We start from the raw sequence: 15,844 nt of genomic DNA, 5'->3' as shown, positions 1-15,844 counted from the left end.
CACCACACCTGGACAACGGAAGTAATGCCCCAGCATTGGGCTGGGTGTGGTGGCCACGCCATGGTCTGGCATCTCAGCCCAGGGGACAGTCAGGACGCCAGTTTGGGGACGCTCACGAGTTCTGGCAGGACTTACTGGTCTTACCGTGTCTGTGTAAATCTCACGATGTATATCTTTTCTTTTATCACAGAACAGCAAAAACGACTCAGTAGCCTTTCAGGTAGGTGCCAAATATTTCTTAACATGCTAACACCTTTGATGTGTGAGCAGCACAGTCTGATGATTTCCTCTGATGTGCTGGGGACTCTGTTCCTGGGCCGTAAGGATGGTGAGAGCAGGCACCATCCTGCCTCCTCCCTGGAGCCTGTGGGGCGGACGAGGCACCCCACACCAGTGACCCCAACTTGTACACGGGCCCTGGGCAGCTGTGATCAGTACCTTGATGGGTAAGAACAGGGTCCTCTGAATAAAAAGAACAAAGAGTTATGCCTTAGGTGGAGCGTTTGTTGCAGGCCTTGCTGAAGAAGTCCCCTTTCTGTTGCTTCTAATCCTTCTCCTGGGATGTGATAAGTCAGGGTTAGGAAATGTGGGCAGGCTCTTTTCTTGTCGGGTGGCAAGCCTGGATGCCAATCAGTGGCATGTGATGGACCTGGGTGAGAGCCTCCAGACCAGCAGTGCCTGGAAGGGGGTGAGAGCAGCCAGCAGAGTCTCCTGGAGACCTGGTCCAAAACCCGGATTCGCAGGCCACAGCTCCAGAGATTCGGATTTAATGCATATGGGTGAGAACTTGCATGTCTAACCGGGTCCCCAGGGATGCTGATGCTGCCTGTGTACTGACCACACTTGAGGAGCAAGTCTCATCAAGACCTGGCAGTGGTGGGGCATGGATCCGCTAGATAATCAGGTGTCAGGGCTCCGTCCCTGATGAAGCATAGCCCCACGTAGGCAGAACTGTGAGCAAGCCCAGGAATGGGAAGGTTTCACCATGTCCTTAGGGCTTTCTGTAGCCATTCTGCTTTGAGTCCTGGTCCTACTTCTCCCCAGGGGTGCAGCTTAGGCAGGCTGCTAATGACCGAAACCACAGGTCAGTTTTCTTCTCTGCCAAATGGGAAACGCAGTAGTGCCACATAGGTCCTGCGTACGAGCAGCCCAGCGCCGAGTGTTGGCTCTCACTAGGTGCTCGGTAGACAGGAGTTTCCATTGTCAGCAGACACCGCCATTGAGTCGTTCCTCATTTTATTGAGTGCCTACTTTGTATCCGGCCCTGGGCCAGGCTCTGTGGCCGTGTCTGGGAACTGTACTGCCCTGCAGCAGCCCACGGTGTGGTGTGATGGTTCCTAACCGTTTCGTGGTGATGGACTCATTTGAAGAATCTAATAAAGGCGGTAGATTCATCTCTAAAAGAAACCACACCTGTCAGATGGGCACGTGGTGGATGTACAGACACGTGGGAATCTGGGGCAGGAATCCCTGATCTGGTGGATACACCAATTTTCTCCGTTTTCTGAGCAGCTGCTTCACGATTTCTGTGTTATTTCCTGCTACTGCTGCCCTTGGGATTCGTGGAGAGCCCGGGGCGGAGATCACCGGGTTCTCACACCCACTCTGCTTTATCGGGACTTGGCCCCAGGACCAGAACAGGCCGTGGTTGAGCACGAGGTGCCCTTCGCTGCCCCCTCCTGACTCTGCCACACCAACCCTCTTCAGTCCCTGGCCCCAGCCCAGGTTGCTGAGACCAGGGTGGCTCTGAAATGAAGGGAGCTCCTGTGAATGCCGTCCTGCCTTTGGGATTTGGGAAGGAGCAATGGAATGGATGAGACGGGCCCAAACACAAGTTAGGAGGCCCACAGTTTGGTCCTGGCTCTTTCTTTTTATTGACATCATTTGTCCCCAAGTAAGTGACTTTTCCTTCCTGCAGCATAGTTTCCTCATGTGGGAAACGGGGATGATTGTCCTCGTCCTTCCTTGGAGAGGCATGAGGCTCATGTGCAACAAGAAGGGGGGGGGTGCGGTATGCTTCGCACACTGGAAAGCGCTACGCGATGTTAGGGCTTCTCCACCAGGCTGGCAGGCTCAGGCCACTTCCTTGGCTCCAAAATAAGCCTAATGTTTCCATCTTCCTTAAGTTTTAGGATAGAGCCACTAATGGTGTTTGATAGAGTGGGACATAAAGTAAGTGCTCACTAAATGTTAGTTTTTGTTGAAAAAGAAGCAGCACCATTTTGTTCAGCAGCTCTTGAAGGAGAGAGGGCTGGCTGGGTTGACTCTGTCTGCTCCCTAGCATCAGTGAGGCTTTGCCCAGCATACCTGGGCTGGTGGCACTTGAAGGGCCACTCACCTCAGCCCGACCCCACAGTCCTTAACAGGTTTTTATTGAGCCTTTATGGGGCTTCTTGTTCAACGAGATTCATTCGGGATGGAGACCCACGTGGTGTTTGGCCACCTCCAGCTCATGGTTCCCTTGGGGAGATGGGCAGGGAAGCAGGTCTGGGCCGGGGCGGAGGGTCCGGCACATCTTCCTCAGGGACATGTCAGCATTGCTGTGGTCCTCAATCACTGAGCTTTGGGTGTGAAGAAAAGGGAAGCTGCCCACAAACACAGACGCCCTGTCCTAGGTTGTCAGCATTGTCACTCACTGAGTGGCCCTTTCCAGCACCTTCCTTTTAAAAGCCCAGTATAAAACTGGAAGGAAATGCTGCAGGATGTCCTGTTGAGGGATCAGTATTTGCCTCATGAGAAATAGCAGCAACCCCCATTGTCCTCTGGATGTAACAGGGTGGTCCTGTCACCTGCCTGGTACGAGAAAGTGTCATGTTAGGTTTTCACTATGTAAAAAAAAAAAAAAAAATTTCTTTGAGGCTGCATTTCATCTCTCTGTGCATTGAAATCTACTTAGTCGTGAATCACATGATCACAGACTTCTAAAATAAAATAATTCAGGGCTAATTTTTGTAGAGCCAAAGAACTCTGACAGCTTTGGAACAAATCACAGGACTGTCAGCCTGCGTTTTGCAGTTAAGTGATTCTTGTTAGAACCACTTGCCCTAACGATTAAAAAAATGTCTCTGGGTCTGGGAACCCTGAGAATGCCAAGTCTGTGATTTGCTGCTACTTCTTAAGAGAGGACACTGGAGTGAGGAGTGTGAGCACCTCCAAGCACCGGGTGAGATGGCTTGAAATCAGTCTCACCTGCTGCTTCCTGGTGACAGTTAGGAAGGCCTTTCCAGGCACAAGGAAAATGCTCAGCAGAGCCATATTAAGGGTAGACTTGGGTAACTTGAAATTGCCCTGCACTTCCAGGCTTCCTGCCAAATCCTTGGCCTCCTGTTGGAATTGCCTGGGAGCGTGAGAACTCATCCCGTGAGTCCAGTCTGATCTTACCATCCTTGAAAGCTCATGGCTGTGATGCCAGGGATCGGGTCGTCTGAAGCACACACCGAGCCCCTGGGGCTCGCACAGAAGGTTTAGAAACCATTCTGCAGTCACAGAATGAGTCCGTGTTTCAGAAGTCAGTTTGAAATCCCGGCCAGGTCGCCCCACCAGGTGGGCAGGCTGTGCAGGATGTAGCACATGAGCGTGCTGACGCAGCGTGTCCCCTCTTCCCCAGCCCTCCTCCACACGGGGACATCTCAGACTCGGGCACAACCTCGCGTGTGCCCTCAGGCCCCTCCTTTCCGCTGGATTTTATTTTATTTTATTTATTTATTTATTATTTGCGAGAGAGAGAATGAGAGAGAGCACGAGAGGGAGGAGGGTCAGAGGGAGAAGCAGACTCCCTGCCGAGCAGGGAGCCCGATGCGGGACTCGATCCCGGGACTCTGGGATCATGACCTGAGCCGAAGGCAGTCGCTTAACCAACTGAGCCACCCAGGCGCCCTCCGCTGGATTTTAGTCTCTAGCCAGCCGTCTGCACTCTTTCCTTTGCCAGAGATGAGAAGCTCTCCCTCGGTCAGTGACCGGGTCCTGCCTGAGCACTGGCTGAGTGCCAGGCCCCTCTTGCTCCCCTTCAGTCTCACCGCCAGGGCATCACTGCTAGGGCTTAGACTCCCCCGGCTCAAAACCTTTTGGACCCCTAGCCTCTTGACCTCTCTTGTTGCCACCTGCCATAGTCTGTCCTTGTGTGCTGACCCCCCACCCCCACCCCAGTTCCTTCCCTACTTCCTGCTCACGTGATCATCCCTTTCTCTGCAGCCTGGCACCCACCCCCACCGCCCTCGGAAACTTGCTCCCTCTGTCAGTGATCCCGTGACTCTTCTTTTGCCTAATCGAATGCCTCTTTCTCTGCTTTGGTTTCTTTTTCTTCCTTCCTTCCTTTCATGGGTTGGATCACCCACTTCTTGGAATTCTGTCTTCTCTGGCTTCAGTGATGCTTCACTGTTCCTCTTGGGTTCATTTCCTCCCCCTCCGATAACTCCTACGTCCTTCTGCTCCTCAGCCTGTCGGCTGCGACACCCCTCAGCGTGTGACATCAGCCCTTGACTCTACCCGCACGTACTCCTCCATGAGCGCTTCCATCTCCCTGACCTCTTCCATGACGTCTATGCTGATGGCCTCACCGGGGCTCTGCTCCCCTATTTCTTTGAGGGCATTTCTGCTTGGATGTCTCACTGTCAAAGTTACCATGTCTGAATGGAAGCAGCCATCTCTCCCTGCCTTCCCCACCCCAGTCCCTTTATTTACTTCTGTCTGGATCAGGCCAGGCTCGAAGCCTTGGTGCCATCTTGGAGGGAGGTATGACAGGGTATGGTTCAGAGAGAACCACTGGAGTCAGGTGTCCCTAGTCCAAATCCTAGCTTGGCCACGTGGCAGCTGTGTGACCTCAGGCAGGGCACTTTAACTTCTCTGTGCCTTGGTGCCCTTCACAGTTTTTTTTAAAAATGGACAGATAATAGTTTCTTCCTCAGAGCGTTATTGGATGAACTGAGATAATGTATATGAAGAACTGAGCACAGTGCCTGGCACCCATGTAGCTCAGAGTAGTTCACAGGCTCCTTGCATTTGCTGATGCTGTTCCCTCTGCCGGGGGCACCCCTCACTTCCTGTTTGGGTGACTCCCTCTGAGACGTCAGCCCTGAACCTAAGTTCCTCCACTAAGTTGGATGCGGACTCTATCCGCCCTGGTCATCCTACATTCTCATCGCTGGCTCTCTTGCCCTTTCTGCCCACGGCCATCAGCTCCTTGAAGGCCCGTGCTCTGAGAGGTTCACCCCCATAGCCACAGGACATGTCATGCATAGCCATAATGCCTTCCCATAGTAAGTGACGTGGCTTGGAGTAACAGAGGTTATGAAGTAATTTTATAATCTGTAGACCACACCTGGTCTGTTTGTTCGCTCTCTGGAACCTCTATTCCTGAATCAAATCAACTCTAATGTGCACTTAGTGATTGAAAGGGCTAGATGATAAATATTTCAGTCTTCACTAGCCATAGTTTCTGTTGTAGCTACTCTGCTCGGCCACTGTAACTTGGAAGCATCCATAAATAATACACAAACGAATGGGTGTGGCTATGTCCCAATAAAACTTTACAAAAACAGGTGGCCAGGCCATAGTTTGCCAACCCATACTCTAAATGAAACTCATTCGTATTGGGAATTAGCAAACACACTTCCCCAGCTGGATTGTTTGGGAGATTTTTACTTTGGAGCCACCAGAAGAGCTGGTTTAGCTAATGACTATTTCTCGCTTCCAGATCCTGTCTCAGAAAGAAGAGTGGGAGAGCAGGACTTGGCACCAACCCAGGAGAAACCCACCTCGCCTGGAGGGGCTACTGAGAAAAAGGCGAAGGATGACAGTAGGCGGGTGGCTAGGAGCGCTCAGGACCTGAGCGATGTTTCCATGGATGAAGTGGGCATCCCACTCCGGGTACGAATACGGACCCATAAGTCCTACCTAGGCTTCCTCTTACGCCAGTGACATGCATACCCCCGAGTGCATGTGACCCTACTTGCGGCTGACGAAGGCTTCATGAGGAAATGCCTCAAAGACTGAGGCACTGCCCACTCTCCAAACCCACTGAGGGCTGCAGAGACGCTCAGAGTGCAGCAGCTTTCCCCAAAGCATGTTAGGTGTTAATAAGTCTCATGAGGAAAGGCGTTTGGGGTTTAGGGGGCTATGGGGGAAAAGCAGGGTGGAACATAGGCAGAGCGGGTTCTCTGCAGCAGAACCTCTGAGAAGCTTCGGGCTGGTACACGTTCAAGGGGAGAATGTTGTGGGCAGTGTTTCCCAATCTCCCTTTTTTGTCCCTTGGAGCACACTCAGAAATTGTAGATCTAGGCTTACAGGGCCCTGGGGAGTGTGGGACTCAGGGTCCCTGTTGATGGGTTCAGGAAGCAGTTCCTCTGGATGGGAGATACTCCCGTCAGCCAGGGTGAGCAAGAAGCTCTAAAGGAACCACAGAATGAATTCAGGCTTCCCCAGCTCTCCCCCTCCACACAGACGTGCCAGCCTCCTGCAGGCCCCGTGGAATTCAAGGGAAGCCTGCTTTTGAAACCGGATTAGGGTGAATCCCCTTGTTTTCCGTGAACCCCTCAGAACACTAGCTGCAGTATGTTTCTCTACAGTCTCCATGTAACGAATGGACATTTTTTTGTGTCCCTTTGGAGGAGGAGTAGAAACAGCAATGGGCTGAGCCTTGGAAGAACTGTTATCTGGTCCTAAGTAATACTAAGTATACAAGAACAGTAATAAGTATAAAGGGAGCTGTGAAGGACAGTCATTGCCACCACCGCTTAGGGACTGCACGGTCTCGTCATTCACTCTGTCAGCCATCATTCACTCTACAAGGTGAACACAGATAGAATTCCCATTTTATAGATGAGGAAACAGTGACTCAGTGATTACAGTGCTTGCCCAGGATTGCACAACCTGTGGGTGATGGAACAGTCTGACTCCGAAAACCCACACCCCTAACCATCGTGTGAGGCGGCCTTCCCATTCACCTTCTCACCAGCTCTGTGACCTTGGGCATCGTTTTGATTTTTTTCCTCATCCGTAAAGTGGGAGTGAATATGCCTTATCTAACCACCCATCTGTACCCTTCCTTGTTTTATTTTGCTCTTAAAACAAAAACAGCCCAGCTTTGTGGTTAGGATGAGAACTCTCTGGCCCTCTCCAAGGTGACTACACTTCTACAGAATAACCTGAAATGGATGGGGGCATGCAACTATTCTTTGCCTCATATGTTTCTAGGAGGCTTTACTTCTGCTTAGTTGTCTCTCTAAAAAATGAAATTTTTAAAAGTTGTATGAATGGACACATTTCAGGTGGATCTTTGTTTACTTTTTTCAAAATCTGCATCCTTTTTCGCCAAATATTACTCTGCAGATTCAGGTCTGAATCTCTTGGTCTGGCTATTTTATTTTTAAGATTTTATTTATTTTATTTTAGAGAGAGTGTGTGTATTTGAGCAGTGGGAGGGGCAGAGGGAGAGGGAGAAGGGGAGAAGCTGAGTGTGGAGCCCGACGCGGGGCTCGATCTCACGACCCTGAGATCATGACCTGAGCCGAAATCAAGAGCCAGACACTTAACCGACTGAGCCCCCCAGGCGCCCCTTGGTTTGGGTGTTCTTTCTCAGAAGTTTTGCATTTTTAATGAAGATTTAAATGTGGTATCACCAGGGCGCCTGGGTGGCTCAGCCGGTTAAGCAGCTGCCTTCGGCTGAGCTCATGATCCCAGCGTCCTGGGATCGAGCCCGACATTGGGCTCCCTGCTCAGTGGGGAGCCACTTCTCCCTCTGCCTGCCACTCTCTTTCTCTGTCAAATAAATAAATAAAATCTTTAAAAAAAATAAACGTGGGATCACCAAGATGTATAGAGTTAGTGAGTTTTGACTTCAGATGTTGTCACCTTCCATTATGATTTCATGATCACAGAAGTTCTGAAATGTGCTGACATTTCCATTTTATTTTACTGTTTTTCTCTAGAACACCGAGAGATCAAAAGACTGGTACAAGACCATGTTTAAACAGATCCACAAACTAAACAGAGGTACTGATTTTCATTTGTAGAAGCTATGCTGTGTTCATATGTTGACTATTGTGGTGAGGACTTAAACTTGCTTTGCTAGGATGTCAGAAGACTGGGCCCTACGCTCAAGTCATTGGGCACCAGCCTGCCTGAGCCCAGCCATACGCCTGCAGAGCAGAGCACAGCACGGAGGGAACGCTTGTGCTCTGCGTCACATGTGGGATTTGAGGTCAGCTCTCAAATCCTCCCTCTCAGATGTTATGGGATGCAGCAGGTTGAGCCCAGCACTCCACCTATGCTCCAGCATCTGCCTGCCCGGGATGTGAGCAGTTCTGACTCCCACCTGCTTCCAGCTTTAGGTGCAGCCCCCCGTGTCAGCCCATGACTGCCTTGTAGGCAGAGCAAGTTGAGAAAGCCCTGAACTGGGAGTGGAGAAAACTGGTCTCACCTGGATTTAGTCCCCTAAGCACTCATGTGACTTTGGGCTAGTCACATACCTCTCTGCATTCAACCCACTTCCCTTCCTCCAAGGGGTGTTGCAGGGTCCAAATGAGAGCAAATTCTGCCTTAGCAAGTAGAGTGCATGGTGCACCTGTAAGGTGGTGTTAAAATGAAAAATAATCTGCCCCAACTGGGAGCCAGCATTTGGCAGGTAGCCCTGAGAGTCAGTCAAGAGCTGACACACCAAAGCCCGCTCAAGCTTGAAGAGAAGTGCTTCTGAATCAGAGCCACTGGGCTATCAGCAGGTGATCCAGCATGGTGGGAGAACCCCAGGCCAGCGCTCAGGTAGCTCATGACCCCACCAGCTCCCATCCGCCTGTGCTGCCAGTCAGCTGATGGGGATGCTGCTGCACCGTGGGAAGGGTACCACTCCTCCCATGGGCAGAGCATTCTGTTGTTCCCTGGGGCCAAATGCAGTCTGGCCGCCTAGCACAGAGGACACATGAAGGCAAAGAGAAAGCGTTCTGGTCGGTGTCGGCCTAAGCCGCAAATAACCGGTCTTTCTGATTAGCTGCAAATGCCAACTAACATCACTGTTAATGAGCTCCTACAATGAGTTCACAATGAACCCGGCTGTGCCTCTCTTCAAACTCTTTCAGAATACTGAGATGTTCAGCGTTCAGTGTTTCTAAACCAAGAGTGAATCCACTGTGGTTGGGTGGATGAGCTCAGTCATGGCGGTGATGCCAAAGGCTGGGTCTCTGACTGGGTGATGTCAGTTCTGTTGGTCACTTCCTCAAGCTGATGTCCATCTCCCCCAGCACCCTGTGTCTCTCTCACCTTGAGACCTGGCTTTGGCAGCCCAAATGCCAAGCCACAGGTGCATATGTGAACAGTCTGTTATTCTGTGCCATGGGCAACATCCCTTCTCTCCTGTTAGAGGGATGAACTCAACCCAAATTACAGGTTCTAAACAAAACCAGCTGCCCTAATGGTAGACAGAGATGTGTAAAAAATTGAGAATCCACTGGTTTATTTGGAAACCTGAAGCTTTGTGCTAAATCCTTCTCGCTTACTAGAGCCTGTGTATATGTCATTCTTTGTCCAAGAGGAAAAATGATACTGTCTTTTCAGATGTGTCTCAGTAATGCAGGCAAAAGGACTGGATTTTTAAAAGCAATCTGAGTTTCTTTCATATCACTAGTGAAGCTTAGTATGTTCCAGAATTCAAGGAGCCTGAACTGTGTGTGGATCCCTATTCGTTCATTCTCTCCATTTGTATCTTCCTCTATTCTCTCTCCCAAACTTCTTCCTCTGCCTAGACACTCCTGAAGAAAACCCTTATTTTCCTACGTACCAATTCCCTGAACTTCCTGAAATCCAGCAAAATTCTGAAGGTACCATAAACTTAGACAGTGTATCTGTTGTCCTAGCCTTAAATTAATTCTTATAGTTCCATTCTAGGAATAAGATTTGGCTTTTAGATTTTGTTTTTATAGTCCTTTTTGGTTGGTGAAAATTTTATTTCACTCATTTGCATGATGTGCTGTATTAAAATAACTAAGGCCTTTCTAATTCATTAATCTCGTGTTAAGTGTGATGCCGTGTGCATTAATAACACTAAAGTAGGTAATCGTTCAAAAGAATCAGTTGCGGGATTTGTCAGTTCCTTCACTTCGTGGTGGGTAGTTTCAAAATCCACTGCTTTTCTCTGCTACAGAGGACAATCCTTACACTCCTGCCTACCAGTTTCCAGCATCTACTCCTAGTCCTAAATCTGAAGGTAATTAAAGGAAAATCATGTGCCTCTCTTTGTACTGGTGATGTTACTTTCTTCTTCACCTTGGGGTTTTTTCTGGTGGCTAACGGGCTGTCTCCCAAGCATTTGCTTCCCCCATCCTTGTGTTTTGTGGTGGAGTCTTGCTCCTCGCTGACTGTATGACCCGAGTCTATCCAGATGGATTTTAGTATTGGTCCCTTGGAGTTTACACGATTAATGGGGCAACCAGTGTAGCTTAGTTATAATGCTTTGAACATTTGAGGCTCTGGGAACAGCTGCCAGTATTTGGGGTGATCTCATGGTGCTGGTGGCTGGGCAGTGACGTGGGGAGGCAGTCATGATGGCCAATGGGCAGCAGGTGGACACACCTGCTGTCAACAACAGACAAATTACCTAGTTTCTATATGTGCTATAACCCGTCACTGGGCCCCTCATGGATATTCAGGGTATATCTCCTTGGTAGGGAATTCCCAAAGAGGTATCCAGGTATGAGGTCCGTTCATGGTGGGAGATGATGTCTCTTGAAAATAAGGGTTTTGGCCAAGCTAAAAAATGTTCCATGAAATTGCTGGTTAGGTATTTGGACCTGCTGGGAAGGATGGTCACACTTGTATCTAAGAGCAAAAAATCTAGGTGTCGAAGAAGGTTCTAAAAGGTAAGTTAAAGGCACCATCCTGAGAGCTACCCTAGTCCCAGAGATTATCTGATCCTTGGGTGAATGACCCAGAAAGAGGGGCATGAAAGGGAGTTTACAAGAGGAAATTTCATTAAATGCTCTTCTAGGATGAGATGTTGAGCTCTCTGAACTTATTTGATTAGTACTGAGCATTAGTACCATGCATTGTCCTTGGAACTGAAAATAGTACCGTGAATAAGATATATCCTCTGTTCTCAAAAGTGCACATCCAACAGAGAGACAAGGCCCCTTCCTTGCTCTGTGTCCAGAGTGGTGGCAGTTGCAAGAGCATGTGTCCAGAAGGCCAGAGGAAAGCTTGCTGGTGCAAAGGAGCTCCTCAGTATATATCTGGAGAATGTTGATGAGTGGGGCTCTGGACCATGGTACCATAGTTCTTTTTTTGAGATGCAGCCCTGTCCCACCTCCTCGGTATTTCTCTGCTCTAATTAGCTCAGCAGACTGTCCTCCACAACCCTTCTCGTCACTGTTAAAATCGTGCATTCACTCATTCTTCAAACTCTTACTGATTGCCTCTCATATGTGAAAGGACGTCCTGGGGTGTATTAGATACAGTTTTAGTTAAAATACCAGATTCCATTTTGGTTCTCCCTTTGATGTGCTCGTCAGTGGTTTCCAGCCATTTCATATCTGGGTTTGGAAGAAAAGTCTACCAAACAAACCCAGCTTCCAACTCGATGCTAATGATTTCATTGTTATCAGTGACCACCTCACTTCCAACAAGAATCTGTCTGGTGTGCGATAACCTAGTCTATTTATCCTGGGGTGCTGATTCTAGCCAAAAGCGTTGCTTAAGAAACAATTGACTGAGCTGAGTGAGGGAGACATTTTATTTTTTTAGGGTGATTTTGACGAAATGCGATTTTCAGTTGGTGCTTCATTTGGACTTGAGAACCCAGCACCAGGCTCCCTTCTGGGAAGATGACAAGTGCATGGATAAGCGTGAAGGCATAGTGTCCCATAGGCAGAGGAAGGCCCCCTGGAGAAGTCCTGTAGAGAAACAGAGACTCCGTCAGACTGGAAGAATGCCATAGGCCTGCCACGGGCAGTGCCGGCAGCTTCCACGGTCAGCCTGGCTGTTGGTGTGAAGACGGGGTTTCGTGGCCTCACACACACAGCTGCCACATCGTCAGCTGCCACGCCTAGCAACCCTGGCTAACAGTGACATCTGCTTTTTGGTACACATCAAGTCAGGCTCAAGAGGGGATTGGGGTGATTTGGCCTTGAGGCATAAACAGTAAGGGATGATATGGTAACCTGTCACCTAAAATGTAGGAAGCAGACCTTAATATTTTTTATTTTCAAAGACCAAAGAGGATAAAATTGTCGTAAAGGATAAAAAGGGGGAAAAATTAGTTTGAACATAAAAGATTAATAATAACCAAGGTGATTAGGCTTTAACACAAGTGTCTAAGAAGTCTTCTTCCCCGGAGATCTTTTAAAAATAGGGTGGATTTAGGGGCGCCTGGGGGGCTCAGTCGTTAAGCGTCTGCCTTCGGCTCAAGTCATGATCTCAGGGTCCTGGGATCGAGCCCCGCATCGGGCTCCCTGCTCGGCGGGAAGCCTGCTTCTCCCTCTCCCACTCCCCCTGCTTGTGTTCCCTCTCTGGCTATGTCTCTCTCTGTCAAATAAATAAATAAAATCTTTAAAAAAAAAAAAAAATAGGGTGGATTTCATCTCACCCCTGCTCCTGCTGAAGATGACAGAGCCAGACATAGACCACAGATGTATTCAATCACATAAAGGCTCTTTACAAATGAGGGAAATGTTTGATCTAGATCACTTTAAAGAATCTTTTTTTTTTTTTTTAAGTAATCAGAGATTCTCTGGCTTGTGGTTGTGATGTCTGTGAGCTTTGGTAGGTCCCCCTCAGCCCCGTGCTTCTGGGCTCTGCACTCCCTTCTTAACGTGGAAAATATTTATGCCTTTCAAAGAAAGGTGTTAAGGACAAATTAGCACCTAGCCATAGATTTTAATGAGCATTAAAAAATAGCTTGCTTTACTGAGAAATATGAGCTGTCATTCCAGAGCCTGTCCTCTGCAAGGAGACTGTTGTTGCTGCAGGTTTTTTTATTTTGCTTGAGCTCAGAATTTGAAACTGGAATTATTTGCAATAAACCTATCAAAACCTAGCCTAAGGGCCGCTTCCTCCGTCTAAATTCTAGTTGCATATACAGTATAAAAAAATATATTTCTAAGTGTCTGAAAGCTGATTCTCCTGACTAGTAAAAGACTACGGGAAAGTTTGTTTATGCCGGCTTAGCAACCTTTTTTCCCCCCAACTATAATGAAAAAGCAAACTTGTCCAGGCTTTCAGAAGATAAATAGAATTATCACGTCTTAACCTGTGAAGTTTAAAATGTACTTGAAAAGAAACCTGTAAACTCCCAACAGGGAGCAGTCCCTTCTAATCCTTTTGTGATCTCTGAGACCACTCTGGGACAGGAGCGGATTGCTCTTTGTTTCATGAGGTAGTGAGGAGAGATTGGGGCTAGGGAACTGAGGAAGAGCAGAATGAATTCAGGAGACTGACTTCTTGAAATTTCACTATGTACCTCAGTCACTAGAAAGCTTATCAAAAATAACTTACCAGAGGGATGCCTGGGTGGCTCAGTTGGTTAAGCCTCTGCCTTCGGCTCAGGTCATGATTCCAGGGTCCTGGGATCGAGTCCCACATCGGGCTCCTTGCTCAGCAAGGAGCCTGCTTCTCCCTCTGCCTGCCTCTCTCTCTCTCTCTCTCTCTGATAAATAAATAAAAATCTTTAAAAAAAAAAATAATAACTTACCAGAAATCCTTTGGGAATAACTTTCAAGTAAGGCTGAGCAAATGAGTATGACTTTCTTTTTTTTCTAACCTTCACTTGACCCATCCTCTCTTCCTCATCATTCCTTCCTCTGTGACCCAAAGCTATTTGTCTGTGAATTCCATTCTATTCTCTCTCTGAAAGGCGGAGAGATGTCCTTCTGTAGCATCTGAGATGTCTGGTTAGAAAGATTGGGGGGGGTGGGGAGAGAGACCGTTGACAGCGACCAGAGCCAGCCCCACCCACTGCTGCACCCAGACGTGGAGGGGCTGCTGGGGTGGGTCTTCAGACCCGCTGCTGGGGCCTCATCCCTTGCCTCCTGCTTTAGGAAATAGGAGTGTGGTGGCTCGGACCTCAGCAGCTCACAGGCATGATTCCATTAATAATAATAATAATAATATTAATAACAACAACAATAGCATAACCACCACAGCGCCTGCTGCGACCACCATTTATTGAGCCCTTACTGAATACAAGGCCTCACATGCTGAGTGCATCACAACTGTTACCTTGTTTCATCCTCGCAGGAACCCCGCAAGGTAAGTCCTCATTTCATCAGTAAAGGGTGTAAGGCTCGGGAAGGCTAAGTAATTTGTGCAAGATCACACAGTAAGTAGCAGAAGCAGGTTTTAAACGCAGATCTACAGGGCCCCCAAGCATGGGCTCTTTCTTACTCTGTTCTGCTGCACTGCTGATTCCTTTACCTCTCCTGCTGCACCCTGTGTTCTTGGCTGACCCTCTCTGACCCCTAACTCCAGGCGCCAGTGTCTCCTGGGATGACATGTGGGGGTATGCAGTTAGGAAACGTCCCCAAGTGATTTGACACATGGCCAGGACTGAGAACCACTGGAATGGAGGAGACTACCCTTCCCACCCTCCAAGAAGGAGAAGATACTTGCCAGTGCAATCCAAGGGAATGGGGATATAGAATTGGGGTGGGGGTGGGGGGGACTTTAGATTCAAAAGAGCTAGCCTTCCCGCTCTGAACATGACCAAATGATGTTGGCTCTCTTGACATGCTTTGTGTCCACAAAATGGCCACGCTTTTCAGCACAAAAACGCCTCCGAATCAGCACAAAACCAGGTATCTGGTGTGTTATTCCATGGTCCGTGGCCTGTGAGAATACTTTTGGCCATGTCAGGGTCAAGGGCTGCCCTGTCAGCCAAGGGGGAAGTTCCAGAGACCAGCTTTTCCTCTTGCTTTTGGTTGCTCCTTCCACCATTGTCAGGCCAATGGTGACCACTGCCACCTTCTGGTGAAGTGTCTCAAGGCATCCCCAGGGCGTGGTGACAGATCATGCCATAGTGGTCTGTCTCATGGACCTTTCTCCTCATTCCTAGATGAGGATGCGCCAGGACAAAGATTTGGGAGGCTGATTTCTCCCAGGCACATCTGTATTTGAGTTAAAATAATCCTCTACTGGCCTTACAGGATTTCTAAGAATAGCCTCATTTTGCCTGAGTTCAAGCAAGTAGTTCTATCATGAAGATGCCTGGCCAGGCTCTGTGTGCCTCCTGTCCCCACTGCAGCTCGCACTGCCTGGGGAGGCGGGGCCTGGCTGCCCGTGGCGGTCCCCTTTGCTCTCCTGAGGACAGCCGGGCAGGAGGGCTCCGCCCGGCAAGTGCAGTCTTAGAGCAGCCTGCAGGATAGTTGCGAGAGCGTGCGGTTACACCCTCTCCACCTCCACGGGCCAGGAACGCTGCTGGAGGTGAGGACGGTGAGTCTCCTTCCAGCCCGCTGGTCCTGCCCTTACTTCTTTCCTTCTCTGTCTTGTTCTCTTCTCCTTCAGATTCTTTTTTTTTTCCTGTATTTTTTTCTGTAGCTACTCTATACCCTTTGTGGATCTTTTTTTTTCCCCTTCCTAATCCCTTAAAATTTGCCTTTAACCAGAACATAGGCAGCTTTGGGAATGTCTCCCCGGGCTCCCTGGACTATTCCTGACCACCTTGCCCCGTATCTCCTTTTGCTGATTCTTCCTCTCCGATCCCACCCAGACTTTGTCCCCACTTCTGCATACATCTTTTTCTTTGAATATTTTTGTTTGTGGGGTGAGTGTGTGTGTCTATCTTGACTCCTTTATCCTTTCTCTTCCGAAGTGTGTGGAATGAAGCAGAAGGAATTAATTTGAGCAGTAGAAAAAGATTGTGTCAAAAATG

General features: G+C 48.8%; 1 protein-coding gene across 1 annotated transcript in view; it reads left to right on the top strand.

The window, feature by feature from the left end:
• SORBS1 (sorbin and SH3 domain containing 1) overlaps positions 1-15,844 on the top strand; it is a 163,011-nt gene that overhangs the window by 79,550 nt on the left and 67,617 nt on the right. Inside the window, exons 8-10 of the mRNA XM_044916110.1 lie at positions 191-220; positions 5,693-5,865; positions 7,926-7,989. Coding sequence (XP_044772045.1) covers positions 191-220; positions 5,693-5,865; positions 7,926-7,989 — 267 coding nt within the window. The remainder of the gene's footprint in view (positions 1-190; positions 221-5,692; positions 5,866-7,925; positions 7,990-15,844) is intronic.

Source organism: Neomonachus schauinslandi, chromosome 6 (assembly GCF_002201575.2).
Source record: "Neomonachus schauinslandi chromosome 6, ASM220157v2, whole genome shotgun sequence".
NCBI classification, from domain to species: Eukaryota; Metazoa; Chordata; class Mammalia; order Carnivora; family Phocidae; genus Neomonachus; species Neomonachus schauinslandi.
Note: the sequence above shows the minus strand (reverse complement) of the source record. Positions and strands in the feature narration are given on the sequence as shown.